At 39.5% G+C, this 26,816-nt stretch overlaps 2 protein-coding genes across 6 annotated transcripts in view; both read right to left on the bottom strand.

The window, feature by feature from the left end:
* Positions 1 to 328: 328 nt before the first annotated feature.
* Positions 329 to 6,827, bottom strand: LOC146455325 (uncharacterized). The gene is made up of 7 exons (XM_085094420.1): positions 6,721 to 6,827; positions 5,016 to 5,509; positions 4,355 to 4,670; positions 3,474 to 3,831; positions 2,238 to 2,337; positions 1,370 to 1,671; positions 329 to 645 (listed from the first exon to the last, which is right to left on the bottom strand). The coding sequence occupies exons 2-7, from the start codon at positions 5,490 to 5,492 to the stop codon at positions 486 to 488; spliced, it is 1,713 nt and encodes a 570-aa protein (XP_084950546.1). The 5' UTR covers positions 5,493 to 5,509; positions 6,721 to 6,827; the 3' UTR covers positions 329 to 485.
* A 2,924-nt stretch (positions 6,828 to 9,751) lies between these two features.
* Positions 9,752 to 26,816, bottom strand: part of LOC146455324 (D-ribitol-5-phosphate cytidylyltransferase-like) — a 31,789-nt gene continuing 14,724 nt past the window's right edge. For 2 of the 5 annotated variants that reach the window (XM_085094399.1, XM_085094397.1), the window contains 2 exons: positions 26,648 to 26,803; positions 24,011 to 26,069 (listed from right to left, as the gene is read on the bottom strand). In XM_085094399.1, the coding sequence (XP_084950525.1) occupies positions 24,832 to 26,069; positions 26,648 to 26,803 (1,394 nt within the window). In that variant the 3' untranslated portion in view covers positions 24,011 to 24,831. Of the gene's footprint in view, positions 10,314 to 11,081; positions 11,172 to 11,850; positions 11,987 to 12,098; positions 12,198 to 13,259; positions 13,326 to 14,006; positions 14,099 to 20,798; positions 20,845 to 21,639; positions 21,745 to 21,890; positions 21,961 to 23,260; positions 23,341 to 24,010; positions 26,070 to 26,647; positions 26,804 to 26,816 lie in introns of those variants that run through there. The other 3 variants (XM_085094401.1, XM_085094400.1, XM_085094402.1) reach the window with 3 other exon arrangements.

Raw genomic sequence — 26,816 nt, 5'->3', positions numbered from 1 at the left:
CGCAAATTGCCTTTTTACGTGGAGAGCAATCCCGTCCCCAGAGTCCGCGCGCGTTTCAGGCCAGCGGCAGCCACACGTCCACGTCTTGCTTCCTTGGTACTGACCAAAAGGAACGCAGACTCTGGGAGATTGCGTGGAGAGAAAATATGGAGTACTTTAAGCTCCTGACGGGACTACCCTGAGCTTTATAACTAAATAAAGGTGTCTGTCTGACTGTCATAAACAGGTGCCGTTTAGAACGCTCAGTTCGCATGCCAAGAACAATGTTAGAAAGGTATCTTTGAGAAATTGATTTCTTACCCCCAAAAATGTACACAAATAAAAACACTTCTTATGCAGAAGGTCGTTTGTAATTTCACTTTTGGATACATGTTTCAGTACTAAAGCATTACTTTTTGTTCACTCTATGGTCACTACAAGTCTACAAGACCTTTCTGTTTTCTTCGCGTCCAATCCGGTAATTTTTGAGCTTCAATGTGAGAGGCTCATCTTTGAGCGACAAAGGCAGAGAATGCCTTGGCTTTTTTCCAAGAATTTCCATATCCTCCCCAGCCCATGTGCAGGTACCACTCGTGCCTGTAGATATAGAACCACTGGGTACAGTGCCAACCAAAGAACCACCAACAGATGCGCCACCTCTTGTACCTAAAACCAACCATGAACAGCAAACTGAGCTGACACTTTCATTGCTAACCAAGTGATTTTTAAAACGTATTTAGCCGTGGCAGGGCCGGTGGTGGGGACACAGAGAAAGACCCGCGCCTATTTGAAATATTCGTGACGTTTTTGTGTCTGAAAAAAAAACTAACAAACTTCGTTACTTTTCCTTAATTTTTAACTACCGACAATTTGGTGTGACATGCCAACCATATTTTGGTTTGGTTCAATTTCGGATCCAAGATGGCCGCCATATGACAATCATGACCTTTTACCACGTGATATAACGTCATACGTACCATCTATCCTCCAAGTCTCACTTTCATGCCTTTTATACTTGCAAATTTATGGGGTTGGGCGGCACAATACCCGCCCTCGGCCCCAGAAGACAAAGTAAGCCCTGTCTTGATAGGGTTATTGCAATCGGATCGTAATTACGTCGAGAGCAAATGCAAACAACAAAGTGGAGCGAAATCCAAAAATAACAGCTCACTTCAATGACCTTCGACTCCGCTAGACTAACGTTTTTTGCCTTGTATGATGACTACTGCCAGCGGTGAGAATTCAACTGGTTGAGTCCTGAACTTTGCGCGTTATCAAAGGCGCAATAATGCAACTGCGATGTACAGGCTCTAAAATCCATACCGATCAGTAACAGCCCCAGTAAAATCTTTACTTATATTTTGTAAATCTAATCCCCAGAGCTTCTCACCTTCGGCGATATCTTGTAGCAACAGCGTAGTGTTGAGATACTCCGACCCAGATTCCGACTATAGCAGGGTACTTGGCCTTGATAGCATTAATGGCTGAGTCTCTTATCCAGGTGCGATATATCCCAGGGAGGCTGGACCACCAGCTGGTGTGGGAAATCAGATTTCCCCACAGGGGACACTGCCGGCGTCGGAACCAGATCAACAGCTTGTTGTCGGTCATGTCCCAGTGGGTTGTCGTTCCGCCGCCAAACAGCCAGAAGGTATCTACCTGAGCACGGATATTTTCCACATACTGTGTGGGCTGAAAGGTAATGATTGGAAACGTTTAAGGACGGTGCCTACTTTTGTTACTGCGTGTCTTGACATACTAGGGTTTCCTTTGGGTGGTGCCTAGTAATTAAGGGATATTTTTGCGCTGTCTAAAACTATGCAGAGAAGCAGAACTTAGCAAGCGCCCTTGGTATCCAAAAAGAAAATTGGGGGTAACCTTGCATTTTTCAGAGATAATAAAGCTCCAATATGGAAAACAACGCCAAACATTACCTTGTATTTTACTGCTTTTTAAATTATTGTTGGTTAACAATCTCTGAAAAATGCGTGGTTACACCCAATTTTCTTTTCGGATTCTAATAACCCTTGCTAAGATCTGCTTTTCCCGCATAGTCATAAACTGCGCAAAAATACTTCTGTCTTAGTAGGTACCGTCCTTAAGGTAAAATTTGCATGCAAGGTAAAGTGGGATAACAGCCTTGCTCCAAAGCGTAGACGTGCTTATCGAGCTTAACGGGTGACGTCACATTCGGTAGCGTACCAAGGACGACAGTAAAAGGGTCAGATGGAATAGCAAGTGAAAGGACGTTAACTTACCGTGTACCAAGGTGCCATGTAAGCTCCATTTCCTGATACTCCGTTAGAACCCTGATACAGATATTGGCTGTAACCGTACGATGAGGATAAATGTGCCAACCTAAAAAGATCAGAGAGGATCAAGGTAAGAGAGTTCATTGGCTTTCCATGCACCATGCACTTATACTTCGACGGATCAACACTACCACTCTTTATCAGTTGATACAACAATAATCATAACATACAAATGCCTAATAATTGGCTAACAAGTCATGGTCGTTTTCGCGACACAATAGATTAACACAGCAACAGTATAACCTGTTAAGAACACCCCAATTATACCTTTAAGTAGTTGTAACTCACAAACGAGCTTGGTGACGCCAATTTTTTATTATGGAACTATAGTCAACATGTTGAGCCAGTAGGTACGAGTTGTTTAGTAACTGAGTGTTGTGAATCGGACATCCAAAGCTAACAAGAGCCGGTTCTCTCTTCCACAAAGGCCTCTTTCGCGGAGACAAATAAGAGAGTGGATAGAGTCAGTCATGGGCTCCTGAGGGCGGGCGGGGATTGATGGAAGGTCCAGCACCACCGTTTTCTCTCTCTCTCTCTCTCTCTCTCTCTCTCTCTCTCTCTCTCTCTCTCTCTCTCTCTCTCTCTCTCTCTCTCTCTCTCTCTCTCTCTCTCTCTCTCTCTCTCTCTCTCTCTCTCTCTCTCTCTCTCTCTCTCTCTTTCCCCCCTTCTTTTTTTAGCCACTTTTACTTCGTTTGTTGTTATTTCTGATATTTATTAAATTACTATTATTATTATTGTTATTTTGGTGTAAAACGCAAAGTGGTTGTTTTCTTCTTCATGAGGTCGATATAAGTTCGATAAGTCATTGTGCGCTGTGATTTTTCCTTGCCTTTTTTCTGCGAACTGAGTTTGTAATTTGTGCTGAACTGTAATTTCGTTTAGCCACCAAACAAACTCTTGTGATAAATTGACGTGAAATGACTGTTACTTATTGAAAAAAGTGACCTGGATTCCTTCCAATCCAAAACATCACCATGAAAGATGTGTGAGTTTCAGATTATGGCAGGCACTCAAAATATGCATGGGCCACCCATCCGATTTACACGTGGGACGTTAAGATTAGTTTTGTTCTGAGAAGTGTTGTCCACTGCTACGTAATTACATACGGGAGGAAGGGCTGGGGGTATGTGAAAATCGAGGGACGAGTAGGTCTGGGGACGAAAACGAAGAGAATTTCCTCACCTGTCATAGTAAGCAAATATTTGTGCCCAGGCCACCGGTCCGCAGCCACTGTAGCAGCCACAGCATTGGTGCTGTTGGTAGTTGGGGAACAGATATGGAAGGTTGATATTCCAATATGACCACGGACTCCACTGGCGTTTGGTGCGAGATGTGTAGCTCGTATCTATACCAAACTGTTTCTCTTTAACAGTGCCGTCACTGAGCGTTACCTGGACACGAAAGCTGATATCTGTGTTTAGAAGAAGCCTTTGCACTGTGCGTTTGTCTTGGCGGACAGACAACTCAAAGTACGTGATGCCATTCCGAGCCGAGCGAAACAACTTGCTGTTCACCTGCGTGTTGCCCTTACCAGTGCACACTAAAAAAATGCAAAGTTAAGAAAATAATACACTTTTTACGGTTAAATACACCATTTTGGAGTTGGAGCAATCACCAAACGAAATATAGCACTTTTATGAGATGAAATCACAATGTGAACTGAAGTCAATTTGACGTCTTGTAAAATGTGAATTTTTGAACTGAAATTTCCAGGTAAATATTTTTCTAACAGAATGCGAGGGATGTAGGTTTTCTACAAAAAAATGAGCAGTCACCTTTTCAGTTTTCCATTACTTTTCTCAAACTCATTAATAACTCATGAAGAGAAAACAAAGGAAATTGCTACCGTGAAGAAGGAAATGTGTTCTTTATTATCATAAAAATTTGGTGAACGGCTGATTTGAATTTCTCCAAGAATCGTGAATGGTTTTAGACGCTATATCAAACACTTGAAAGACCTCTAAGTTGCTAAAACAACTGAAATTTACAGAACTTATACAATAAAAATTCAAGATAATTTCAGCAACACTATCATCATTATAACCGATAAAGTTAAGCCTTACCATTTACTAACACTCTGCAAAGTCGCCCCTGCCAGTCAGCCGTTGTGAGTTTACTTTTTTTTCCGCCGGTACTAGTAAACAGTATCCTTGGGGGAACCTTAGATTGATACCTGAATATTCCTAGAGACACTTTAGAGCTTGTATCTAGAGCTTCTTCGCCGTATCCGTCGTCTTCTTTTGAACTGTTTACACTTCTGAGATTTTTCCAATCACCCTCCTCTTCCACCTCCCGGGAAAGCTCTTGAAACTCTTTTTTGAAGCCTGGGAGGCACGCCTTCATCATGTTTTCTAGGCCTCTCCATTGTTTTGGGTCAATCTAAAAAGACGTTAGAAAATTTCAGACTTCGTGTAGCTCCTTTTATACATATCATAGTCCTCAATTTATAATTGATGAATGCAACTTCAAGTCACACTAGACTTTAAGTTTCTTCTTTTTCATTTAAGCTGTAGTTTAAAATCTCTTTAGAAACTGCGATTGAATTCGCACCATGGAACCAATCTGAATTTGAATTTTTTCGTGTAACGCAGTTGTAGCTCTTTAGGGTTAATTAATAGTTTTGTGCGTTTAATGGTTTAAAGTTTTCTTCCTTTTGGTTTGTTTTCTTGGTAAGAAAACTAAAAATTATTTTGAAGTGAACTTTAAATGAGAAATCCTACTAACCGGTCCATTTGACATGCAGTTGTGCGTGGCAGCCACAGTGACACCTCTACAATTTTCACACATGTAGATCCCTGCTTGGCTGAGTCGATAATATTTGCAACAGGACTGACCATTCCGTCTGGCCTGCATGTTAAGCACGTCTGTTGGTCGGTACAGTCGAGCTGTAACATTGATCTCGCCGCTCTCCACGAACCGGTTATCACCTGTTTTGGGACCGGCTGATAACAGGAAATATCCTTTTCCATCACCGCTGAGGATTTCATAGTAAGCAGTGTAGCTTGAACCGAGGTCCTTGCGATAAATTGGGCGTGGTCCATCTCTAGCCCGTAAATTAGCAGTTGCTAGTCCAGTGAAGTCTCTCTCAGTCATCAGATCCAAAACCGTGTCTTGAGCTTCATAGCTGAGCATAGCACTGAGTGTAGGCTGGGTTGCCATAGACACCACGAACCAGACCGTAACCAGGCTTGGGACAGCCATTGGAAAGATTGTATGACCTGAAGCGGGGTATTTTCAGAGAGATATCAGTTTGAAATGTTTGTTTAACAGATTATAATGCTTCTAATCAATTCTTAAGCGGTATAAAGACTGTGTATGTGACAGCAGGTAAGCTTTCTTTAGAACCAGATAGGAAACGATGAAAAAGAAAGAAGTGCGGAAATATTTTGACGAAGAGTAATGATCATAACGTGCACTGCTCAACCATCCTGCTGAATAAAATTGTGACTAGCTGAAAATTACGGAACGTTTTATGACATTCTTTGGTAAAGATATAGGGAAAAGTCTCAGCCGGTCCTATTCAAGCTACAAATTTGTGAGCTTCATGATTAACTAAGATTTGCAAGATTCTAACTTGTCCTTTTTATCATGAAAGAACTCACCCATTCTGGAGTAAACATACCATTATGTCAATTAATCTAAACTGAGAAATCAACTACAGCTTGAAGAACAATGTAGATAGGTTTTGATGGGGTGAATTTGAAGTCTAAAATGATTGCAACTAACAAAACGCAACATGCCAGTGACCTCTTAAAAGAAAATCAGATAAAAACTTCATAGTGATAGTCGCTTGAAAATACAGAAAAACGCAAACGAAAAAAAAAAAATAGTTAAGATTACAACAGACGGTAAAGAAAAAAAACTTCCATCGTTTCGTTTGATCCTTTCTAGCTGCCTTTTTCTCCTAAAAGCACTTAAGCGTCTGAAACCTAGTAAATTTATTAAAAATAACTTTTGTAAAATACTGAAGAGCAAACACGAAGCAGTATAAACTGTAGTACATCACGCTGTGGTACCATTTATTATGCTGCAAGAGGGAGGCTCTAACGTTCGAGTTGGTGGATAAGACCCTCAAGGGTGGGCGATTGGACTGCGCTCTCTTGGTTAATATGCTATACAAGATGGCTCTAACTTTTGAGTCTGTGGACAGAATCCTATTGTATGGCTGCCTTACAGACAAAAGCTACCGATCGACCACTGCGTAGTGGCCACACAAGAGATTTAACAGTTAACTCTGTACAGGAAATGGCCTCAGTAGTAAACCTTCGTTTTTCACAAAAATCCCTCGTTTTAAAATTAGCTGAGACTTCATTCAGTATGACATTGGAGGCTCGGAATAAAAAGAATATTAGCAATAGCCGAAAGTGCCTCCACTTTTAATTAATCCTGCATTCCAACCGAGGTAAGCTATTTATAAGAAGGCACTTACCAAAACTAGTTTCCTTTTTCTTCCCGATGATTATCTTTCAACAGCAGGTCACTCTGGAGGATAAGCTTGGTCAATCTGAGCTCTCAAGCAGTCGTGTTTATATATTTCATCGTGGACATTTGGAGTGTTTATTTACCACTTTACTGTCACTTTATTTCTGATTGATTAGCTGTATTCTCGCATGAAAACTGTATAAAAAAACACGATATGTTTGTGCAAGGCAGCTTGCCTGTTTAATTATTCAAAGAGATCTTAGTTAGTGGACCATCTTATCTCAGTCAGTTAATGGACTGTTAGCTTGCGTTTACAGCTGTGATTAATTCCAATTATTCAGGTGTATTTCTGCATCAAAATTGTTTAAATACCAAAATGAATCTGTCCAAAGCAGCTGACCGTTTTCTGAATGGAATAAAGACTGCAACTGGATGTTTTTCCCATGAACGACCCCATGAACCTAGTTTAATGCCCTTATAGTTCCCACGAGTTTCATGTAGCTCAGTGGTAGAGCATCCGAACTAGTAATCGGAAGGTCTTAGGTTCGACTCCTGATAGGAGCACTCGGGTTTCTTTTTTTCCCAGTATGCCTGTGTCACGGACTGAAAAATACATCCATCATTTATGATTCACCAGGCTAATAACAAAACGTCACATCTCTTTCAAACATTATTTTCCGTTATCAGAGTCGCAAAGCATTAAAGTTGATAGAATCTGCCACAGTCTGATCCAGTCTTGTCTTCTTCGTTGCCGTATTACGGATCTGTAATCGTCAAATGAAATAGGTAAATCTAATAGGCCTTATCACGGTTTCCGACGCCATTTTGACGAGTAGGCAAACACGTCTGAAATACCAGTGTTTGTATGGAAATCCGATGTCAAATAATTTTCATAAAACATCGCTTCTGAAAAATTCATGAATTGGAAACTCTTAGCACTATGCAAAGGATTTTAAGAAAAAAAATTGGAGGGATGTAGCTCTGCCAAAAAGCGTCCAGTCATGTTTTTAACTTTCCATACATTTGTTTGTATAGCGAACCAGCCGTGAACTGCTACTAAAAATAGTTCGCGGGAAAAAAATACAGGGAAATGTATGGAAAGTTCAAAACACGACTGGACGCTTTCTGGCACAGCTACATCCCTCTAATTTTTTTTCTTAAAATCCTTTTCCTAGTGCTAAAAGTTTCCAATTCATGAATTTTTCAGAAGCGATGTTTTATGAAAATTATTTGACATCGGATTCCCATACAAACACTTTTATTTCAGACGTATTTGCCCACTCGTCAAAATGGCGTCGAAAACCGTGATAAGGCCTATTAGCGGGAAAGAAAGGATTTTTTATCGTTCGTGCGACAACGGAGCTCGAGTTGTAGTTAGTTGTGTAGTTCTGTTTTGTTGTCCAACTGTAATTTTATTGGCTACAGTCTGTAACAACTACAGTCGGACGACTGCCTTGCTTACAGGTCCATTGCAGATCGACTTTTTTTTGTTAAATTACCGGTGAAAAGTTTGCGCTTTAAACTGAGTCAGTGATGTAGTGTCAGGAGTCGCATGTCACGCTTTTACTACAAGAACGTGACACGCGGGTAAAAAGGTGATTCGAGCCGAAAGATTAATAAAGTTTACTGACCAGCTAGCAAACTTGTGTTAATGAATTAACAAACGAAGTTTATATCTCAGCGATCGAGTGTACGAGTCAATGAGCGAGTGGTCACGTAACATCCAAACCCACTTCAAAAATACCCATGAATTTATCCACGAGACAAAAGAGATTTTTGACTTTCACTGAATTTCTATTTAGCATATGGTTATAAGTGAATGCTGAAACTCTTCCGATGCCAAGCATACCTGGGTTCAAAAGTCTAAAAACCAAACTACACACATATTTTGGCAGAAGATAAAACATGAGCACAATCACATTAATTACAACTGAAAGTTTTTTTCTTTTGAATGCCCAAGAAACTTCAAGAGATAAACCAGGAACGTGATGAAATTTGAACGCAAGTCCTCTAGATATCAGCTGCACTTGAGTATTGACATCGTTTTCTATAAGCGAAAACTCAGGTTCGCTTTTCCCTGCAATTTACATCACAAGTAACATGTTCCACTAATTGTCTCTTAACTCCCTTTTTTGCTCTTCAAAATGGCTTAAATTTGCCAAAAAATAACAACAGGTACACAGAAGCGAACAAGTTACGATAGAGTTTCGTTTATTATGCTTTGTTTATTCTCAATCCGATTCGATATGGCTGGGACACTGCTTTGTTCCCGTGGGAAGAGGCCAATGCGCTAAATGCCAAAATGACTGTTTGCCACACAATGATCGCAAATGCACTGAAAGGTTGTCATATTAGATATGTTTATTTACACACAGTAATGACATGTGCGAGAAAATAACACTTGTTAGATCCACCGTGTCCACTGTGCCTCGACGAACGACTGAGCGACCACAGTCACAAAGCATAAAATGTTCAAAATGCTTGTATCGTTATATTGCACAATTATTGCGTTCGACGTAGAAAGAACGTACTTCGGCTAATTGCGTTTGGAGTCGAGATTGTATGACACAATCAATCAAAGAATGAATGGATCTTGAGACGCGTATTTGGCATTCCCCGCGGATTTTGCAGGGGCGGATGACATCATCACCAACTTAATAAAGGAGAGAGAGCCTGGGATCGAGACCATCGAACGCACTCCCTTATCTTTGATTATTATTAACAATTAGATTATGAGCGTGATAGCTGATGAGGGCGCAGTCCAAATCAGCTATCACACATAGAGCCGAGAGCGAATAATCTCATTGTTTTAGTATAAATCTACTACTCGTTCAAAACTAAACAAGTAAATTATCTATATCCTCATCGCAGACGCTTCGAAAACGCGACGAAGCGGCCGCCATTTTGTTGAAAACTACTCACTATCTATCAAAGAATAGATAGCGAGTAGCGTAGCCAATCAGAGAACGGCATTCGTGATAGAACACTAGTAGATTTATATTAACTAGTATATATATTAGCATACAGAGCAATGCCAGTTGTGTGTGAAACTGCTCTTTCGCATATTCATTTTGTACCTACACATCTGTTATCTCAGAAAACTTGATACCCAAAATATTAAAACTTTTTGAAACTATCGTAACGGGCACTTTTTGCCTGTATCGAGTCATACAAACGTCTTAAAAAGGTCTTGAATTTCACGGAACTACATCTCGGTTATTTTACAAGACAAGAATCTCAAACTTGAGCCTTTCTGTCGAGCGGCATGCATTCCGCGCCCCGTCTAAAGTTTCGTAGATCATCTCGTTGTTCAATCCCTCAAAATCCAAAGCATCCAAAAGGATTTGTCAGGAGCTATTGCTTTGTATAAGACAGTTAGTCTATCGATTATAGAGAGGCCGCGATTAAAGATCTTCACTTAGAAGCAAATTATCGGACCCCAAGTGACACTGAGCTTGGTCAAGGATAAATCACGTGTCTGTATCTGCGTCATGTGATTGTATCAAACGTCTGCCCATTAAATATTGAAGGAACATCCAACATGGCGCTTGTCGTCAGTTCTGCTGCTTTCTCCATTAGTTTTGACACAGAAACTTTGTCCTGCAAAAGAGCATTTCCCCTTGAATTCAAGGCACACTTTTTACCGTAGAAAATGGAATAAAGGATATCGTGTGTTAGTATACACTCAATTGAAAAAGGTAAAAGGTAAAAAACATGAACGATAGACCCAACAGCTTTCTGGAAGACATGAGCTTATTCTTCTATTTGAAAATAGAAGCACGCGCGGTTTTTAGGGCTTAAAATTTACATGTTCTCTCGCGTACAAAGACGAAAACACGAAATATGCGCATGCTAATTAGATCATCCCACAATTCCATTAGTTCACGTCGTTTACGATTCACACTCTGCACCGTGGGACAATATTTTTCAATCGAATATATTACAAGCCAGTGGACAGTGTACACAAACTACGGATAGTACTGGCCATTCACTTCCAAGCATTGTCCTGGATTTCGCGCTTGAGGTTTTCACTTATTTTTGAAAACTAAAGTAACTTATTGGGTTATGCAGCTATTTCAAGTACCGTTGTCGGAAAGCGTTCGCGAGAAGACTGCAAGGTTATGTGGGTGATTTATTAAAAGATTTACCAAACTCAGCTGAGGCTAATCCCTCGGGAAAATAAATCACAGAGGCAAATGTTTATGGATCTTTCAGCCATGTCATGGCACTGAAAACCGTGAAATTATCGCCAAATTACAAAAGATTGGCAGCTACCCACACTACCTTTCGGCCTTGCCGCGTAAGCCTTGATCCGACAACGTTAATTTAAATGGCTGTATACAGAAACAATTATTCAGCAAACTGTACCTGTTGATGATCAAGCATTGGGCAGACAAACAAACCAAAGCAGACAACACCCTGTTCATGTACACGTGACTCAATTTCTTCTGTACCTATCTGTTAACAAAAATACGAGAAAATTTGGCATTTTTTGTTCAAAACACCACAGCAAATCGCGTTCACGTCAATTACTTTCTCGTGTGTTTGGTTTAGCCCGATCGCTCATCAGTTTAACGGGTAGCCATCTTTGATATACCCTTGGGTAGCTGAGGTTTTTTCTCAGGGGACCGGTCGGACGCCGATCATCAAAGGCCGCGGCCACGAGTAAGAGACCGGAACCGGAAACTGGGCAAGTAAAGCCTCTGGGCCGGCAAGGGTATCTTGAATACGGGGTGAATGATATCTGGGAGCAGTAAACAAACTAACGAGCCGGATAGAACTATGCTAACACAACTAAAGCTATATCGACATCCGGAACGCAATTTTAACTTTTGTGTGTCACTTTTTAAAAGTGTTTCAAAGTAACCATAATCATCCTTTGTTCTCAATTAACTCTTCCGTTTGTTTAGCTTTGGCTGACTATAGTTTTAACGTCTCCCTCCGGAAAATTTTATTGTTGGAAATATAACTAAAGAAAACGCGACAATTGACTTGGAGACTGACGAAGAAACTACCGTCGGATAGGCTTTTACAGGAATATAACAACATAAGAGAAAATTACAAAAAAAAAAAACAGCAACAGATTTTTGTGTTGAGCTGAAACAGCTCAATCGTTGCAGTATAAGTAAAAAACAACCAACCTTGAGTGTATTAAAATCCGCTCTGTCGCTTGAACGAAGGACTTTTAATAGCCTAAGTCTTTTTAAGTGGCAAGAACTACATTTCTGGGAGATCTCTTGGAGAAAAAACTTCATGCTGTTTGGTAAGGAACTCTGAAACGCAGAAAGGCGGCACGTTTAATGGCTGTTACAATCTTTTACAAATGTAATTGATGACACTTCTATGTTTACCACATCTGTCATGACTCATGATCATATAAGCTACCTCGGATGATTGATTTTCATCTGATGTTGTGTTATCCACAAGAAAAACAACAGATACACAGCCAATGGAAGTCATCAGCCTGGAGTTCATCTCGGAAACCTAAGAATACATAGCATATATTAGTTTGCCTATGATCCACATCAACGAGAGCCAACTGTAGGAAGTCCTGGACTGGTGTCAGACTCTCCTTTCCCGTTACTAAGAAGGAGAATACGGGAACAACATAATCGGAACCTGAATAAAGGTTAACGAGACCTAAGCAAGAAAGAGGAAGACGAAAATCTATGTCGTTGGTGGTGTATGTATCATAATTTCTATAATTACTGACAAGAACTACCCGTCACCAATAAGGTTTTAGCTGATCACTACTTCTTCTCAGTTACTAACTTGTGAGATCATTAATACCTAAGCTTGCACGACATTGGTTTCATTTGCCAACGTAAACCAACTTTGCGTGAACATTTACAACACAGTCTTTATTTCTACCGTCACTGTTGTTTCTTTCTCTTAGTGCCGTAAAATACAAGAAGTTCTAATTTAAACATGCCATTTCAATCGCGTCCAAGAATCCAATCTGCACTCTATCCTATACTTGCATGCCATTCACTTCTCAAACACCTCTGTGTGGTTATTGTACCACTGAAAAGCGAGTTTTGTAAATTTTTATGGAACATGAACTACACTGGACACGTCTGAAGGGCGACATACGAATTGATCCTGTTACCAAACAGCTTCTGAAAGATACTGGCTTGGTATGAGTTCCGGACACGTCACCGTCTAGATCTGTGGTTGCCGGAGTCAGTTTCCGCTGTGAGTTCGGTTTATATTCTTCCATGTCAAGCTTACACCAACTGCTCTACCCTGTATATGCTTCTACTTTGCGATGATACCCTAGCACACCCCGTATACCCCTGCACACACTGCATGGAGTAAGCGTAACATGAAAAGCTAACTGAGAGTTCGCATGCTCGCTAGCGCTCCAAGAGTTTTTATCTAAGTACTCCGCTTTCCCCTATCGACAAAAACCAATATTTTAAAACTCCAGTTCGGTCTCGATATACTTAGTATCTGTGTGACAACCTCCGTTGGTGAAGTGATTTTCCTCTCATTTTTAAATTTATTTTTAGTTATTTATTTTATATGTTTAAGCTGCAGGCTTACCAACTGCTCCGTTGATGTTTTTAAGTGTTGTTCCTCTTGTGACGTGTTATGCAGATGTATGACCTGCTGAAAGCGACAAAAAGAAATAAAATGCTCACTATGTATCTTTGGGTGACTGCATGGCATTAAATAATATTAAAGAAGGCAATGTGTATCATGCGGATTTTCATATTTTTGTTTGTTTGATTTTAGGCAAAAAAAATGTTAATTTTTATCATTCTAAATGCCTTTATCATACATGAACTGCTTATGGACCACCAAAGGAATTATGTGACGCAAGTTTTAAATGAAGAACGAGCCGCAATCACTCATTGCCGAGTTTGTCAAAGACACAAAGCAAATCTGGAATCAAGTTCCTTCCCGGTCATTTGTAGCAAAGAACGCTCATTAATAGTTTACGTGTACTAGAACAGCTATTTTGAACAAACTTCTAGGATTCTTTTGATGTAACGTGTCTTTTTACTTTTCAAAGTAGAATGTTAAGTACATTGAATTGTCCCTGGGGACAGCTAAACCATGTACTGAGAATACAAAAACAACAAATATGAAACGAAACATCCAAATGATACCGAAAATAGATTTAAGACACCAGATCAGTGTTTCTCTCGTATTTTTGTCAGGTTCTTTACCTTGGAGAGGAAGGGGGGAGGGGGGGTCACTACATTCAGGGCGAGAGGGTGTTAATTTTGATGTGGAGGGTATCTGTGAGAAATATCTGAGCCAAGCTCAAGCAACAAGGTAACTTACCACAATGTCTCTTCTATGGAGCTGCTCTTTCAGTTTATCAACGAAGCTACCGAAGCCTTTTCCTACAATCACCACTGAATGGCCTTGCTTTTCTGTTGGCAATAAAAGGTATTATTAAGCTTCGTTCACATTTCCGAAACGCAACGTTTTCGCTTTGCCGAAAACGTATCGAAAGCTTCGCGTTCACACTACAGTCAACTCTCGCCTTGCGGACACCTCGCTATTACGGACACCCCAATAATACGGACAGCAGCTTAATCCCCGGGAATTTATTTCAGTCAAACGTCTGTATGACATCTATGCCATGCTGATAAGGCCTAACAACAATATTTCGCATGGAAAGCTTAACTTAACGAAACTTGCAGGATTTAAACAACTCAACTCGACGACTTGTAGGCAAAATTAGAAAAAATCCCTGATATCATTATGAAAGTTTCGTTGTAAAGTGTCTGACTAGATTTCGAGATAATCGACGTTATTTAGAATGAAGTGCTTCAAGTCACCGTTGCTATGGTAACAGCTGTTGCTTCGAAACCAACAAAAATCATAAAATTGGATCAAAGGTCGAAAAGGTGGTGTAGTATAACGGAAATCGAAGCAAGCCTTCCACGCGAAATATTGATCTGAAAAGATCCACCCCAATGGCAGAAAAACTGTAACGAGCCTCCTTAGATGGAAGATGATAGAGTGTTTGTGACAAAAACGCAACCTGACGTTTCGACGATTCCATGTAGTCACCGTTAAATGCAAACACGTTGGAATTGCTGAAACAAATATCACCTGGAAGCAATCCGTCGTTAGCGACTATTTTTTACCTGATTTCGTTTTAGAGTGTTCATGTGTGAATTAGCACCTGTTCTTCACTACCCAAAGCAAAGATTGAGCCATGGCTCGTTAATGTCTGAAAAAAAAAAACTAATTACTGGACAGTCTTCAATCTCTAGCGATAACAACACTAAAAACTCTTAGCTGAAGCTTTAAGAGCGATGACTTGGGAAGTATGCGCCACTTACGCGATACAAATGTTCACATTACAAAGCATAAATGAGAAAACATGTTTTTTATTACAATTTGTATAGTACGTGGCATAGGCTTCATTCGCATAAGAAAATTCGAGTGCGGCAGGATAGTCACTAATGATGCATTGTTTTCAAGTGATGCCTTTCCAGTAATCATCGTTAACGATCACATGCCAACCAGTCGGGAAATATATTTAAACATTGAAAAAACAGACTTTTGAAATGAAAACATGAACGAAAAAGAAGTCACTTGGAAATACACTTGATTATAAAAAAAATGCGGTAAAACATATTCAAAGGATTCAAAGAGAACAACCTTCCTTGAATCAACAATTTCACCATGTGAAGCTAAAGTTATCCTTATAGCTCTCACATTGTCACGTTTCATGTTCATTTTGTTGTCACCATTTATCACAATTAGCATTTCTGCTACTTATTAAAAATTCAACTTCCAACGCTTTGTAAATTAACTAACGGAAGATGACAGAAGTCTCTGTCAAAACATGTTTTGTAAACTTAAAGGTTTTGTCGTGTTCTTTAAACTTTTGACTTGCCTGCTACTATCAGGACCCATTACTTAAAAACCTGTTAAGAATGAAGAGTCTCAAGCCTAACTAAATATCTGTAATATCTGCAATATCTACAGCTCTTTTTTAATCATCTATTGTTCTTTTAAGTACTTAGAGATTAGAACTTACAAACACTTTTGACTTGATAATGACGTTAAGCTAGCGTCGAAACGTCGTCGTTTTTTAGCAATTTTTTTATAATTAAAATTATGAAAGCTGGGTAAATTCTGAATTTTAATGATATATTTTTCATGAGCATTTGAACAACACACATGGGAAAGATTTCGGCACTGCCCCATACATACTTTATACATACATCACTGTCATACTAACCCTCTTACACAAAGAACGGGCATGAACAGAGAATGACTCGCCAAATGTATACATAATTAATGTATGGGGCTGTGAGGAAATCTTATCCCAAAATGTTCCCATAATACGAACGTTTACGAACACTTTTTGGAAATTTTTTCGCAAGAATCGCTAAAATAATTACATTGCCCTACTAAAATAACTAAAAAGACAAAAGAGCTCGATGGCCAGATCGCTGGAAATAGAACCAGCAAGCTAATGATCCTGATTGGTAGGTGTTTCAACAGCATGATCTGTGGTAATATTATAGTATCATCGCCTGATAGCTATGTTGTAATAACCAAACAGGCTTTACAGATTCTTTGGGGGCAAAGGAGGATAAAATTAATATAGCTTGAAAAACAGGCGTTAAAAAAATAACGGGCTTAAAATTTCTCCGCTATAACAGAACATTTTTTTTTTTGAAAAATTAAAGCATGAATTATTAAAGCTTTTGCGAAGTAATTACGCTCGCGAAGAGAACCAATCATTTGAACTGTTATTATACTCTAGCAAATAGACTGCCAGATATATTTTACAATAACCTTGACAGACAAAGAGCACGTAGATGAAAGACGAAGAGCCCTTGGACAGATGCAAACAAGCTACAATTGAAACGCGCCGTCAAATTGCAAGGTAAGGCGTTGCTGTGTTCTTCAGCAAACAGACAAACTTTGACTTCCCAAAGCTCTGTTTTGTTTGACGAGATAATACTTAAAGGAGCAGTATCACCTGTTTTTAGCGTCACTTTGAATAACCAACAATCATATCTGTATCGACGGAAACGTTCAAATAATTGTCCTGTTTTGTTAACAATTTACCCTACGAGTGCACAGAAACTAGTATTTATTATCTTTAGCTGCGGATGGCCAGGATTGAAATGGATTGGAACTTGAAAAAAATGGCCATTTTTTTTCAATTTCTTCCTGTGTGATTTGGAGAAATCGCCCAAAAAACTGATGATAATTTGTTCTTCCCAGAAGAAATCCCTTAATGACATATTCTCGGTGCTCCAAGAGTAATTTGATGTTAGAGGAAATATATATCTTGTCAAATATTTGAGAAATTTTGACCAAGACACAAATGAATCGCCGTGACAGTGCCTCTTTCAAGGGAGTGTATAACGATAGCTTTTTTTTTTCCTCTCTCTTTCTCTCCAGTGATACATTCAATAATAACCAAGTCTTGCGGCCATTCCTCGAAGCTGATCACAGAGCAAAGAAAAAAGCATCATCATGAAGAGCGATATCCTGATTGTATTCTTAGCGATCAACGCATTGCAAGCAGCAGTCATGATCATTGGAAACACGATCACCATCTTCGTGTTCTGGACTCAGAGGTCGCATTTGAAACGCACTTGTTTTCTGCTGATCAACCTGGCAGTCGCTGACTTACTCGTAGGAATCTCAGAACCCTTCAGTTTAGTAACCGAGAAGATTCCCACACTCAAAGTTGGCCCAGAAAAGGCACAAAACATACAAAGCCCTGCGAAAAATGTTCATATTTTTGCATCGAATGTATCGATATTCTTCCTGGCTCTTATTTCCCTAGAACGCGCTTTTGCCGTGTTGTGCCCGTTCCGTCACCGTGTGGTAAGCACTAAGATGTACGTTTACAGCTTTGTCTTCGTGTGGGCAGTTGGATTGTGCCTTTTTCTGTTACAGGTTGTACCGGCGTTGCCAGTGAAGAATAGGTTTGTTTATGTGATTCAACTTTCATGCCGGTGTCTCTCTCTTTTAATCATATGTGCAAGCTATGCTATGATTAGGAGGAGATTGCGTAGAAAATCAGCTGAATTAGAATTGCACAACATGAGAGTAACAGAACGGAACCAGAAACTATCCAAGACTTTTTTCATAGTGGTTGCCTTGTCTCTGGTATTTTGGCTTCCTGCGTTTGTGGTTTATACCGTTAAACATTATTTTGGTATGGGGTGTCTTCCTATATATTCGGTTCCGATTGTAAATACTCTACACCTGGCAAACTCCATGGTAAATCCATTCGTGTACGCATTTAGGATGCCAATATTTAAAGTTGCTTTGAGGAAATTTTGTTAAGCCAGTGGGCGGGTTAGGCGTTTACAGCGCAAATGGCCATGACAGCCGGCGCTGCAGACAATGCTTTGAGTAATTATCGCGGATGATACAAAGCAAAATCAAACAGTTTCATCCTCAGTGGACAGGAATTCACAGAAGGATTTATCGCACAATGGTGCTCAACTTAACAATCCGCTGCCCTATCAGGCTTTATCAGTGTGTAATAGAGGGGACTCGGAAGGAGTACAAGGGGATGTTGTTGAGAACTTTTCTCGTTGTCAAGGGAAGAGGGTCAATACAAATATGCCTTATAAACAAAAAACAGTTACCAGTCAATTCAGGAAAAACCGCACGAGTTCACGACGCAGAAATAAGCTTGATATCAAGGTTTGATCGCATGCAACAGTTTGAGAAGTGTGAACATTGTTGAAGGAATGGAAAAGACGTTAAAAAAGGTCTCAGGTATTTCCGTTGTTGCATTGTGATTGTGATGGTTTTACACTTAAAATTTTCCCGTATATTATTGGATATTTTCCTAGGGCACAGGGGTGCTTTCTCAATCAGTTTTATTACTAATCGCTTTCGGTTTTATTTTAGTTTGAGTTTCGATTACTTGCTAATATTTCCTAGAATAGTGTAACGATTGTTTACACGGTGAAAAGAGCACTTTTACTGTGCTTTTACTGCGTTCTCCTTACGTTTTATCGGTATTTAAATGATCCAGTATTAAATCATAAATTGTTTACCTAGTTACGATGAACTTAGTGCCAAGTACCTGTAAAACTTAGAAGGAGCTTAGGTTAATTTATACTGTATTTGAATTAGTTTTCACTTCATGTAAACAATTAGATTTTCTTTGTTATTACTATTAAGTAAATTACATTTCCACTGGATTGAAGTCTTCGTCATTCCACGTCTCTCTGTAGTAACTTCCACTAAACTAGTCTAACATTTTTGGTTTTCAACGCCCAAACTCTATCCTCTTTAGTATTCCAGCTTTTCAGTAAAATCATACCACAACAACTTGAACTTTCATTGAACTCGAGATTTTTCGATCCTCTTAGTTATTCGCCGAATTCGCCAAACTTTTCTCGGTTGGATTTGGTTCAGTTAGCCCGGTAATTTTGGAGAATTTCACCTGAAATCCTCGATGTTTTCCAACATTCTAATATTTCGAACGAATTTTTCCGATTCCCATGGCAACAACGTACGCTCTATTTCTCGTAACTTGAAGAGGAACCAACTAAAAACCAGTGTTTAGCTAGCGTTCCTTGTTGTACAAGGCCGCCCTTGCACAAGCGAGGGTCGTGAATTACATGATTGAAGTTCCTTTACTATCTTAGTTATATTGTTGTAGCACATTGATAACTTTTGCTTGTCCACTTTTGAATTTGCGATTACAGGGACACCAAATTATAAGTTAATTGGAACACAATCAAGAGTCCGCTAAGAATTACTTTACCATATGTACCATCAATATTAATTTCGTTTTGCGAAAATTTTTTTTTTTTATTATTATTATTATTTGTAAATACAGATCAAAGAGACCAGATAACATAACGTAAGATCAACATTTTTAGACATTAGGCAACATATTAAAAAAAAAAAAACAGGTGGTTTTCAACAAGGGCATGTTACTATGCTTGTACAGTAAAAATGTGAGTTAATCATCCTGTTTGTTACTTGGCTAATTAATATTCTAAAACGTCGTAGTTTTCTAAATTCATATAACACCCATTGGTGGCTTGGCATTTTGACAGTCAACTGATTATGCACTAAGCACATCCAAACCACGTTTTGTAAAATCAAGAGAGTATCTATTGTTCTAGGATTATCTCTTGTCTACTAGTTTCCCGAAAGTTTGGAAATATGTCAGCAAACAGCAAAGCTAAAATAGCAGAAAATAAAACATGATTTTTCGTCTTCACCTGTTTACAGAGAACGTAACTCAAAAGCACTGGATGAAACATGGGTTTTTGAACAGTTTTTTTTTTTCGCATTAAGCCACTCATTGACATTAATTTGGCATTGCAACCAGAGGACTATCGGCTGTTGAAGCAAAGAGTTTTTTGTTTTAATAGTTTGCACACTTGAATAACACAAACAGTAATTGTAAAGAGTAAACATCGCTATGGCGCAAACCTTTTTACATCTTAGAAAGAAACAAATTCTTGAAAGCGACAAATTTGTTTATCAAAATTTTAGTAAGGTACCCATTATCAGAATATAAGAGGATGCGTTGGACAGCGGCCGTAGAATCCGTTGAAGTATTAGTCAGTTTTGCCACAAAACAAAAACAAGCCTTGAAAAGATTCCTCATTTAGGGGAGAGGAAGGAGGCTCTTATTTTAATTACTCCTTAAAGGGAAAACCAAGAATCATTTCCGCCTTTTTCATTAAAAACGTCAGACTTCAGGGAGGAGCTTCTCGATTCATCAGCAACGAAATTAAATACAACAATACATTGTTCTTTTTATCCATTTCTTGTTAATTTTTCTTCTTTTTTGTTCAGTAGTTTTATGGAATATTCATAGAATGCTAAGCAGTGGTTGTTGATATATCGAGAAAAAGAGCCCATCAAGGGCACCTCACAAAGCATTGTGATTCAAGACGGCTGTCGGATTGATGAGGGAGTCCAGAAAATTTTCGCTGTATTGGATGAGCCACTAACGTACGGAGAAAAATTTTTCAAGTTCAATTTTCACAAACCTTTGATTATATACGTTACAAATAAAAAACACCAATCCACGTGAACATAACAGGAACGTGGATATAAGGGTAACATTCAGACAAATAAAGCTAACAGTGGCAACGTTACCTCGAAGGACACCTTCAACAGAGTACAAATCTTTCCTGTACGTAACCTAGACAAAGTAAACCATTGTTAAACATTTAACAGTGTTCAATACAATGGAGTGTAGTAATTATCAAGGAAAGTAGAAACGTGCACACTTATGACAAGCATTTACTGAAGCAAGTTTATTTACCATCCACAAATCAAATTTGTTATTACAACAATTGTATAGTGTAGCAGAATCTGCTTAGTTTCACTGACAGCTGCATAATATAAACACCTCATTTTTCACACAGTTCAGGTCCCTGAGGCCTTTTTCACATATAAGTCTACGCTTGTAAACGCATATAATTATCTTTTTACACGTTTATGTCCTTCGTCCACACCTAAACGATGAAAACAATCATTCATCGTGAGCGCATGTTTTTGAAAACGTTTTCCAGAGTGTACAATTCCGAAAACGCCGTTCGTGCGTTTTTGTGTCAACAGCATGTTAACCTATAATTTCGTGAACGTTGACGTCACTGGCGGATCCAGTCTACAAAAACTGAAGAGCAATATTCAATATGGCGCGCGTGGATCACGCAGAACCTGACATATATGAACACGGATAGATACATATGCGATTACGAACGTAAGCGTGCGTAGACGAAGCCTGAGAAACCAAACCAAATAAAATATCTACTGTTACAATAGCGACTTTAAAGAACGTGTACCTATATTAATGATGTAGATATTAAAGGGGTCCAACTGAATTAACACTTTTGTCTTTGAGGTTGAAACCCGTTAGTTTATAAATTCTTTGCTGTTTCCACATTCATGACCATAAAAATAAGTTATAAAAGTAAACGAGATCAATACAAACCTTCCAGAGAGACTCTGGGCCGTCGATTAACAAAGCTCTTGTTCCGCCGTACTTTTGGGCCAAGTGGAGACACTCTGTGCCAAACTCAAAGTCGTATTCTGTGCACTTTTCATGTACAAAACATAAAAAACGTTAAAGTGACGAAGAAGCAACAGATGCCTAAAGTATAGTTACATGTAAGTTACAGCCTTTTATTAGAAGCTTCTTGTATGGCGAACGAAACCTTTTTTTAACAATACTCCGCAACACACCTGCTCATAAGCTTTTTTGATGACCTCATATCGGAAGGCTTGCGGCATCTCACTTGATCTAAACTTCGATCTATCAAAGAGAAATACCAAAAACATTAAGAGGGGCGGATCCAAGGGAACGGTTGAGGGATATGCAGCCACTACTATAAGGAGTTTCAAACACCAGATTTTTGCTTCATATTAAAATCTGCTTTTTCAAACATTTCTGGTATAGGACGACCTTAACTCCCCATAAAAACTCAAAGCTTGAGGCAACTGGCAACACCCTCTTTAAACAAATCGTGGATCCGCATCTGTTGGGGGTGGGGGGGGGGGTACTCTCTTGTATAAGCTATACAGGTATGTGCGGCGTCAAAGGGTGTGGTTTTGAACCGTTTTGATCTGAAATAGGGTATAGACTTTAACCATTTTGGTCTGAAAGTCTCAACACGGGTGTGGATCTTTGCCAAAACGTCTATGGTTTCGAGAAATCAGGTCTGAAATGTGAATGAATTTTAGAGGTCGGAAGAGGGATACCGGAAAACTACATATTTTGCTCTGGAATAGGGTCGGGGATTGGACAACCGATAACTGTGTTTGGAAGGACCACGGCGACAAAATAAAAAGCACCGGATCCTGTAGTAAAGGATCTAATCAGCAACTAATTGTACAACAAACAATGCAAAAAAGAGCAAGACTGATTTCACGGTCGGGGGGATATATTTTTCCAATATTTCGGAAGGCAAGGAGCCTCAAACCCCACCAAAAATTCCGGATTACCCCTCCCCCCACCCCCGCCCGGAATCTGCACCTTCTATGGGGTTGGGAGGTGCATGGAATCGAAGGTACATTATCAACACATCATCAAAACAGCAAAATTGGTCATTTCCGGTTCAGGTGTAATACGTAGACTACAGACTGAAAACTACAACTAGGACGACAAGAAGGAGGACGAGGACAAGAACGACGGGAAGAATGAAGAGGAGAAAAAGGAGGAGGAGGAGGAAGAGGAGGAGGAGGAGGAGGAGGAGGAGGAGGAGGAGAACGAGTACAATGAGAAGGAGGAGGAAAAGAAGAAAAAGAATGTCCGACATCCGTCATCTAGGCATAATTATGCCTAATCAGCTAAAAGGCTTACAAGCACAGCTGCCTTATTGACATTTTTCATAATGGCGGCCGATTTTTTATTCATACTAACCTTACTTCGAAGTAAAAGTTCTATTGGATTTTGAACATACTAACGAGGCTATTAGGGCTAATAATCATGAAAATAAAATAATAATTTATCGGCCGCCATTTATAAAAAAGGTCTATGTTTGCAGGCTACCAACTGCATGGCTAGCTATGAATGACAGTACGTAGCCTGATTTTTAAACTGACCGCAGCATTACCTGTCAAGTGAGTGGTCCAGGAATCCATCAGATGTCTGTGCTACAACAGTTGACGCCAAAGGTCTAATGACTCCAGCTGCCTGACAAAACAACCGACAATGAGCCATGCTTAATTTGTTTATTTACCATCTACCCAAGAATTCAGAAATTTCAGTCAAGACGGGCCGGAAATGGGGCTAGAAGGTTCGGACCGCCCAATCCAAGAAGTCATACCGGTCCATCTACAAAGACGCTCCCCTAAATTTTCGGATCTAACGGTAGAAGTTAATGGAGGAGTCTGGCCCGAGCGAAGGGGGCGATTTTTAGATGGGCTGATCATAAATTTATAATCACATTGGCAGAAATTCTCGAACGAAGTTTTTTGGTGAATAGTAAACAACCGTTAAGACCCTGGTTGGCGATCTTAGTAAAGGTGGTCACTTCAGTACAGATACCTTGATTTCATGTCACTTAATGTAGGACCGTGCATGGAGATTGCTCCCACGCCTCGCTTCATGGTGCGCCACCTAGGTAGATTAGGTCAGAGTGTGAAGAATTTTTTTAGTATGAAAAGCGTGTGTTGAAAAATGGTGAAAGGACACCATGTTCTAAGTTCTAGCCTGGGTATTTTTTTTTTGTGACGATGGAATTTTCCTACCCGCGTAACTCAACTGTTGAAAAGGACTTTTACAGAACTCGGCGACTTTGGCGACAACAACGAGGGTAAAGGATTAGCTCAAGAGCAACGCACCTGCGCGGAAACGTCAAAACTCAGACCAGCGTAGATTTATTCCGACTCACAACATAACCAGAACTATAGCCATTACGTAATCCGAACTTCACAGGAACATAACCAAAAATGTCATCAATTCACAGTTACAAGTTAACCTCCTTATATACGTACATCAGTTCTTTGTTTGAGTCGGAACTATTTGTACAAAAGTACAGCGTGGAGTACAGCAAGTGCTAAAACAAAAGAAACTACCTAACATTCAAAGTTCTCGTGGAGAGATATATTGTTAAACTTGTGACTGGTACAAGTAAACTCCCCTTGAAAGTGAACTATACATTAAGTATTTCTGAACGGGAAGAAAAAAACAACTCTGTTTGCGGATCAACAGCGAGGTACGCTAACTCTGCAAGTATGGAACAAAAGATGTGCTGATTGAATAATCTTTTCAACAAATTCAAGCTGTCCACGTCTACAGGACCTGGTTTGAATACACCTGTCGAATACACTTGTCGGTTTACAGCTCACATACTGGCGTTTTAACAAGTCAAAATTAAAAATGGTCGCTATCATCATAATCAGAATTGCACAGTCACAGTCACAATCACAATCTCAAACCCAAGCCTACTCAATTAAAGGGGTTGAATTATAATGTCACAAGTTCAGTGTTCAGCGCTTAGTGTGACGCTCAATTGGTTCAATAAACAGCCTGCGAAAAATAGAAAATCTTCCATGCGATCACGATTTGGTTTAACAGGCTAAAATTCTGAACTGAACTCAATACCAGTAAAACGATTATCCTCACTCAAGTCAGCAAGCTAAATCACTGTCTCTAAAAAAGTCTGAGTCACTATACTCGTGACTACAGCTTAATCTTGAACATGTTTACAAGAGACTTGTCTTTCTGCTGTAATAAGTCTGCAGCTTTCTCTACCTTCTTGGCATCTTCCATCAGCAAATCTGCTTTGACAGTGAGGCCACCAATACCATGAGCATATGCACACAATTCCAGCGCAGCTGATCTCTTGTTAATTGGCAGTTTGTTTGCATTTTCTGCAAATCTCTGCAAAGTTTTTCTTTGACTGTAAATGTCTTGCATGTCATGATAGCAAAGAGCGAGAAAATAACAACTCCCAGTAACTGAGTCAATAGAGACGTTTCTGGGACCTTCCTCGCTTGGGATTTCAACACTGATGAAAATCTCGGTCTCGTCACTTCTTCCTTCAGAAGCCGCTTGAAAATTTGACACTGCCGTGGAATGCGACACTTTGTTGGAATACAGAAAGTTTCCATACACAAAATGCAAGGAATGAGATGGACCATTGATCTTCAAAGCTTTCTCGAAATAGGTTTGTGCTTGCTTTAATGTGCTTGCCCTTTCAGGAGAGTCCTGTAGCATTTCAGCAGCAATGCAATTGTGCAGACATCCTAGATTTGTTAGAATCTGAGGAAATTTCTTAAGATCTTCCTGGCTGGAATGATCATACATAATCTTGTGGAGTGACAGGGCTTCATTCACTTTGCCAGCCTGGACATTCTGCAAAGCTGAAGTGATTAATAAATCTGGGATGGACTTTGATGTGAAGAGTTTCCCATAATTTGGAAACTCTTCCATCAATGCATTCATGTCACAAATCAGTGAGAAACAAGATGAAGAAAGCAACGGTTCATCGATCAGTCGGTCTACTCCAAGCAGGTAGAGGCTTTGATTGAGAACAGTATACAATTCAAGGCATGACACAAGTTCAACCGATTCCTGAGATTGTACGGATGAACCAGAAGGGTTTTTCCGTTTCTCGTAGAGCTGAAGCTTCTGGCACAAAGCTGCCAATGCATTGAATGGCTTCTCAACAAGCTTAGAAACCTCCTTGAGAGTAAAGCATACTTCCTCCTTTGTCCTGTGGCGAATCATGTTATTTCTTTGGATGAAATAGTTTGGAATGTTATGGTTTGCCAAGGCTCGTGCAATCTCTTTCAGAAGCTCCATCAGCAGATGCCCTAGCTTGTTACTTTCCCAGATCAGCTGGTATTGACTTTCCACCATATAAAAAAATACATTTTTCATATGGTATGATGACAGAATGCAGCCTTCTGGCAGACCTGAAAAGTAATCATATTTCTGGTATAAAATAAAGTGGACTTAACAGCCAACAGCTAAGAGGATGGAGGGTACCCCAGAACTCAGGGGAAGGGAAGGGATGTGTGAAGTTTTTCATTGCTAGTTTACCTTTGTTGTTAGAATAACTAAGTAAAGTGGAAATATAAGCTGTCTTAAAACAAAGAGAGTCAAAACTGTAGTCTCCAGTTCCCTCCAGCAGGAACAACCAAAACAGAGATCCACACTGAGGCATTTCTAACATGGACCTTCACTTTGTATAACTATTGTGACCAAAAGGTTTGAACTACAAGGGTTAGCTTCCCTAGAAGAAAGATTGTAAAAAAAAAAGTGAAAGAGCAAAAACCTTCTGTACCTAAAATTGAATAAAATATGTTTGTAATAATAATAATGCTGCCAACTTTTACAAAACTTCTAAACACTGAAAACATGATTCATTCTGGAACACAAGACTGACTGACTGACTGACTGACTGACTGACTGTCAAAGGAAGGAAAACAATTGAAGATAAACTACAATAATGTACTATCAAAAAAAATAAAAACACCAAAAAGCTTCTTACTTGTTTTCAATAACAACTTTGCCAAGCAGTAACAGTGGCGCTGAACACGGTTGAGAGAGCTGGAGAGACGGCGTTCGCAGTGGTTGAATGAAATACGCCATTCAAAAGCACTCTGCTCACTCGTATAATGCCCTACTGGAACAACCATGCACCCATCTAAATAGTTAAG

Source organism: Pavona decussata, unplaced genomic scaffold, assembly GCF_977016875.1.
Source record: "Pavona decussata unplaced genomic scaffold, jaPavDecu1.1 SCAFFOLD_280, whole genome shotgun sequence".
Classification (NCBI taxonomy): domain Eukaryota; kingdom Metazoa; phylum Cnidaria; class Anthozoa; order Scleractinia; family Agariciidae; genus Pavona; species Pavona decussata.
The sequence above is the reverse complement of the archived record's forward strand: the minus strand, read 5'-3'. Positions and strand labels throughout refer to the sequence as shown.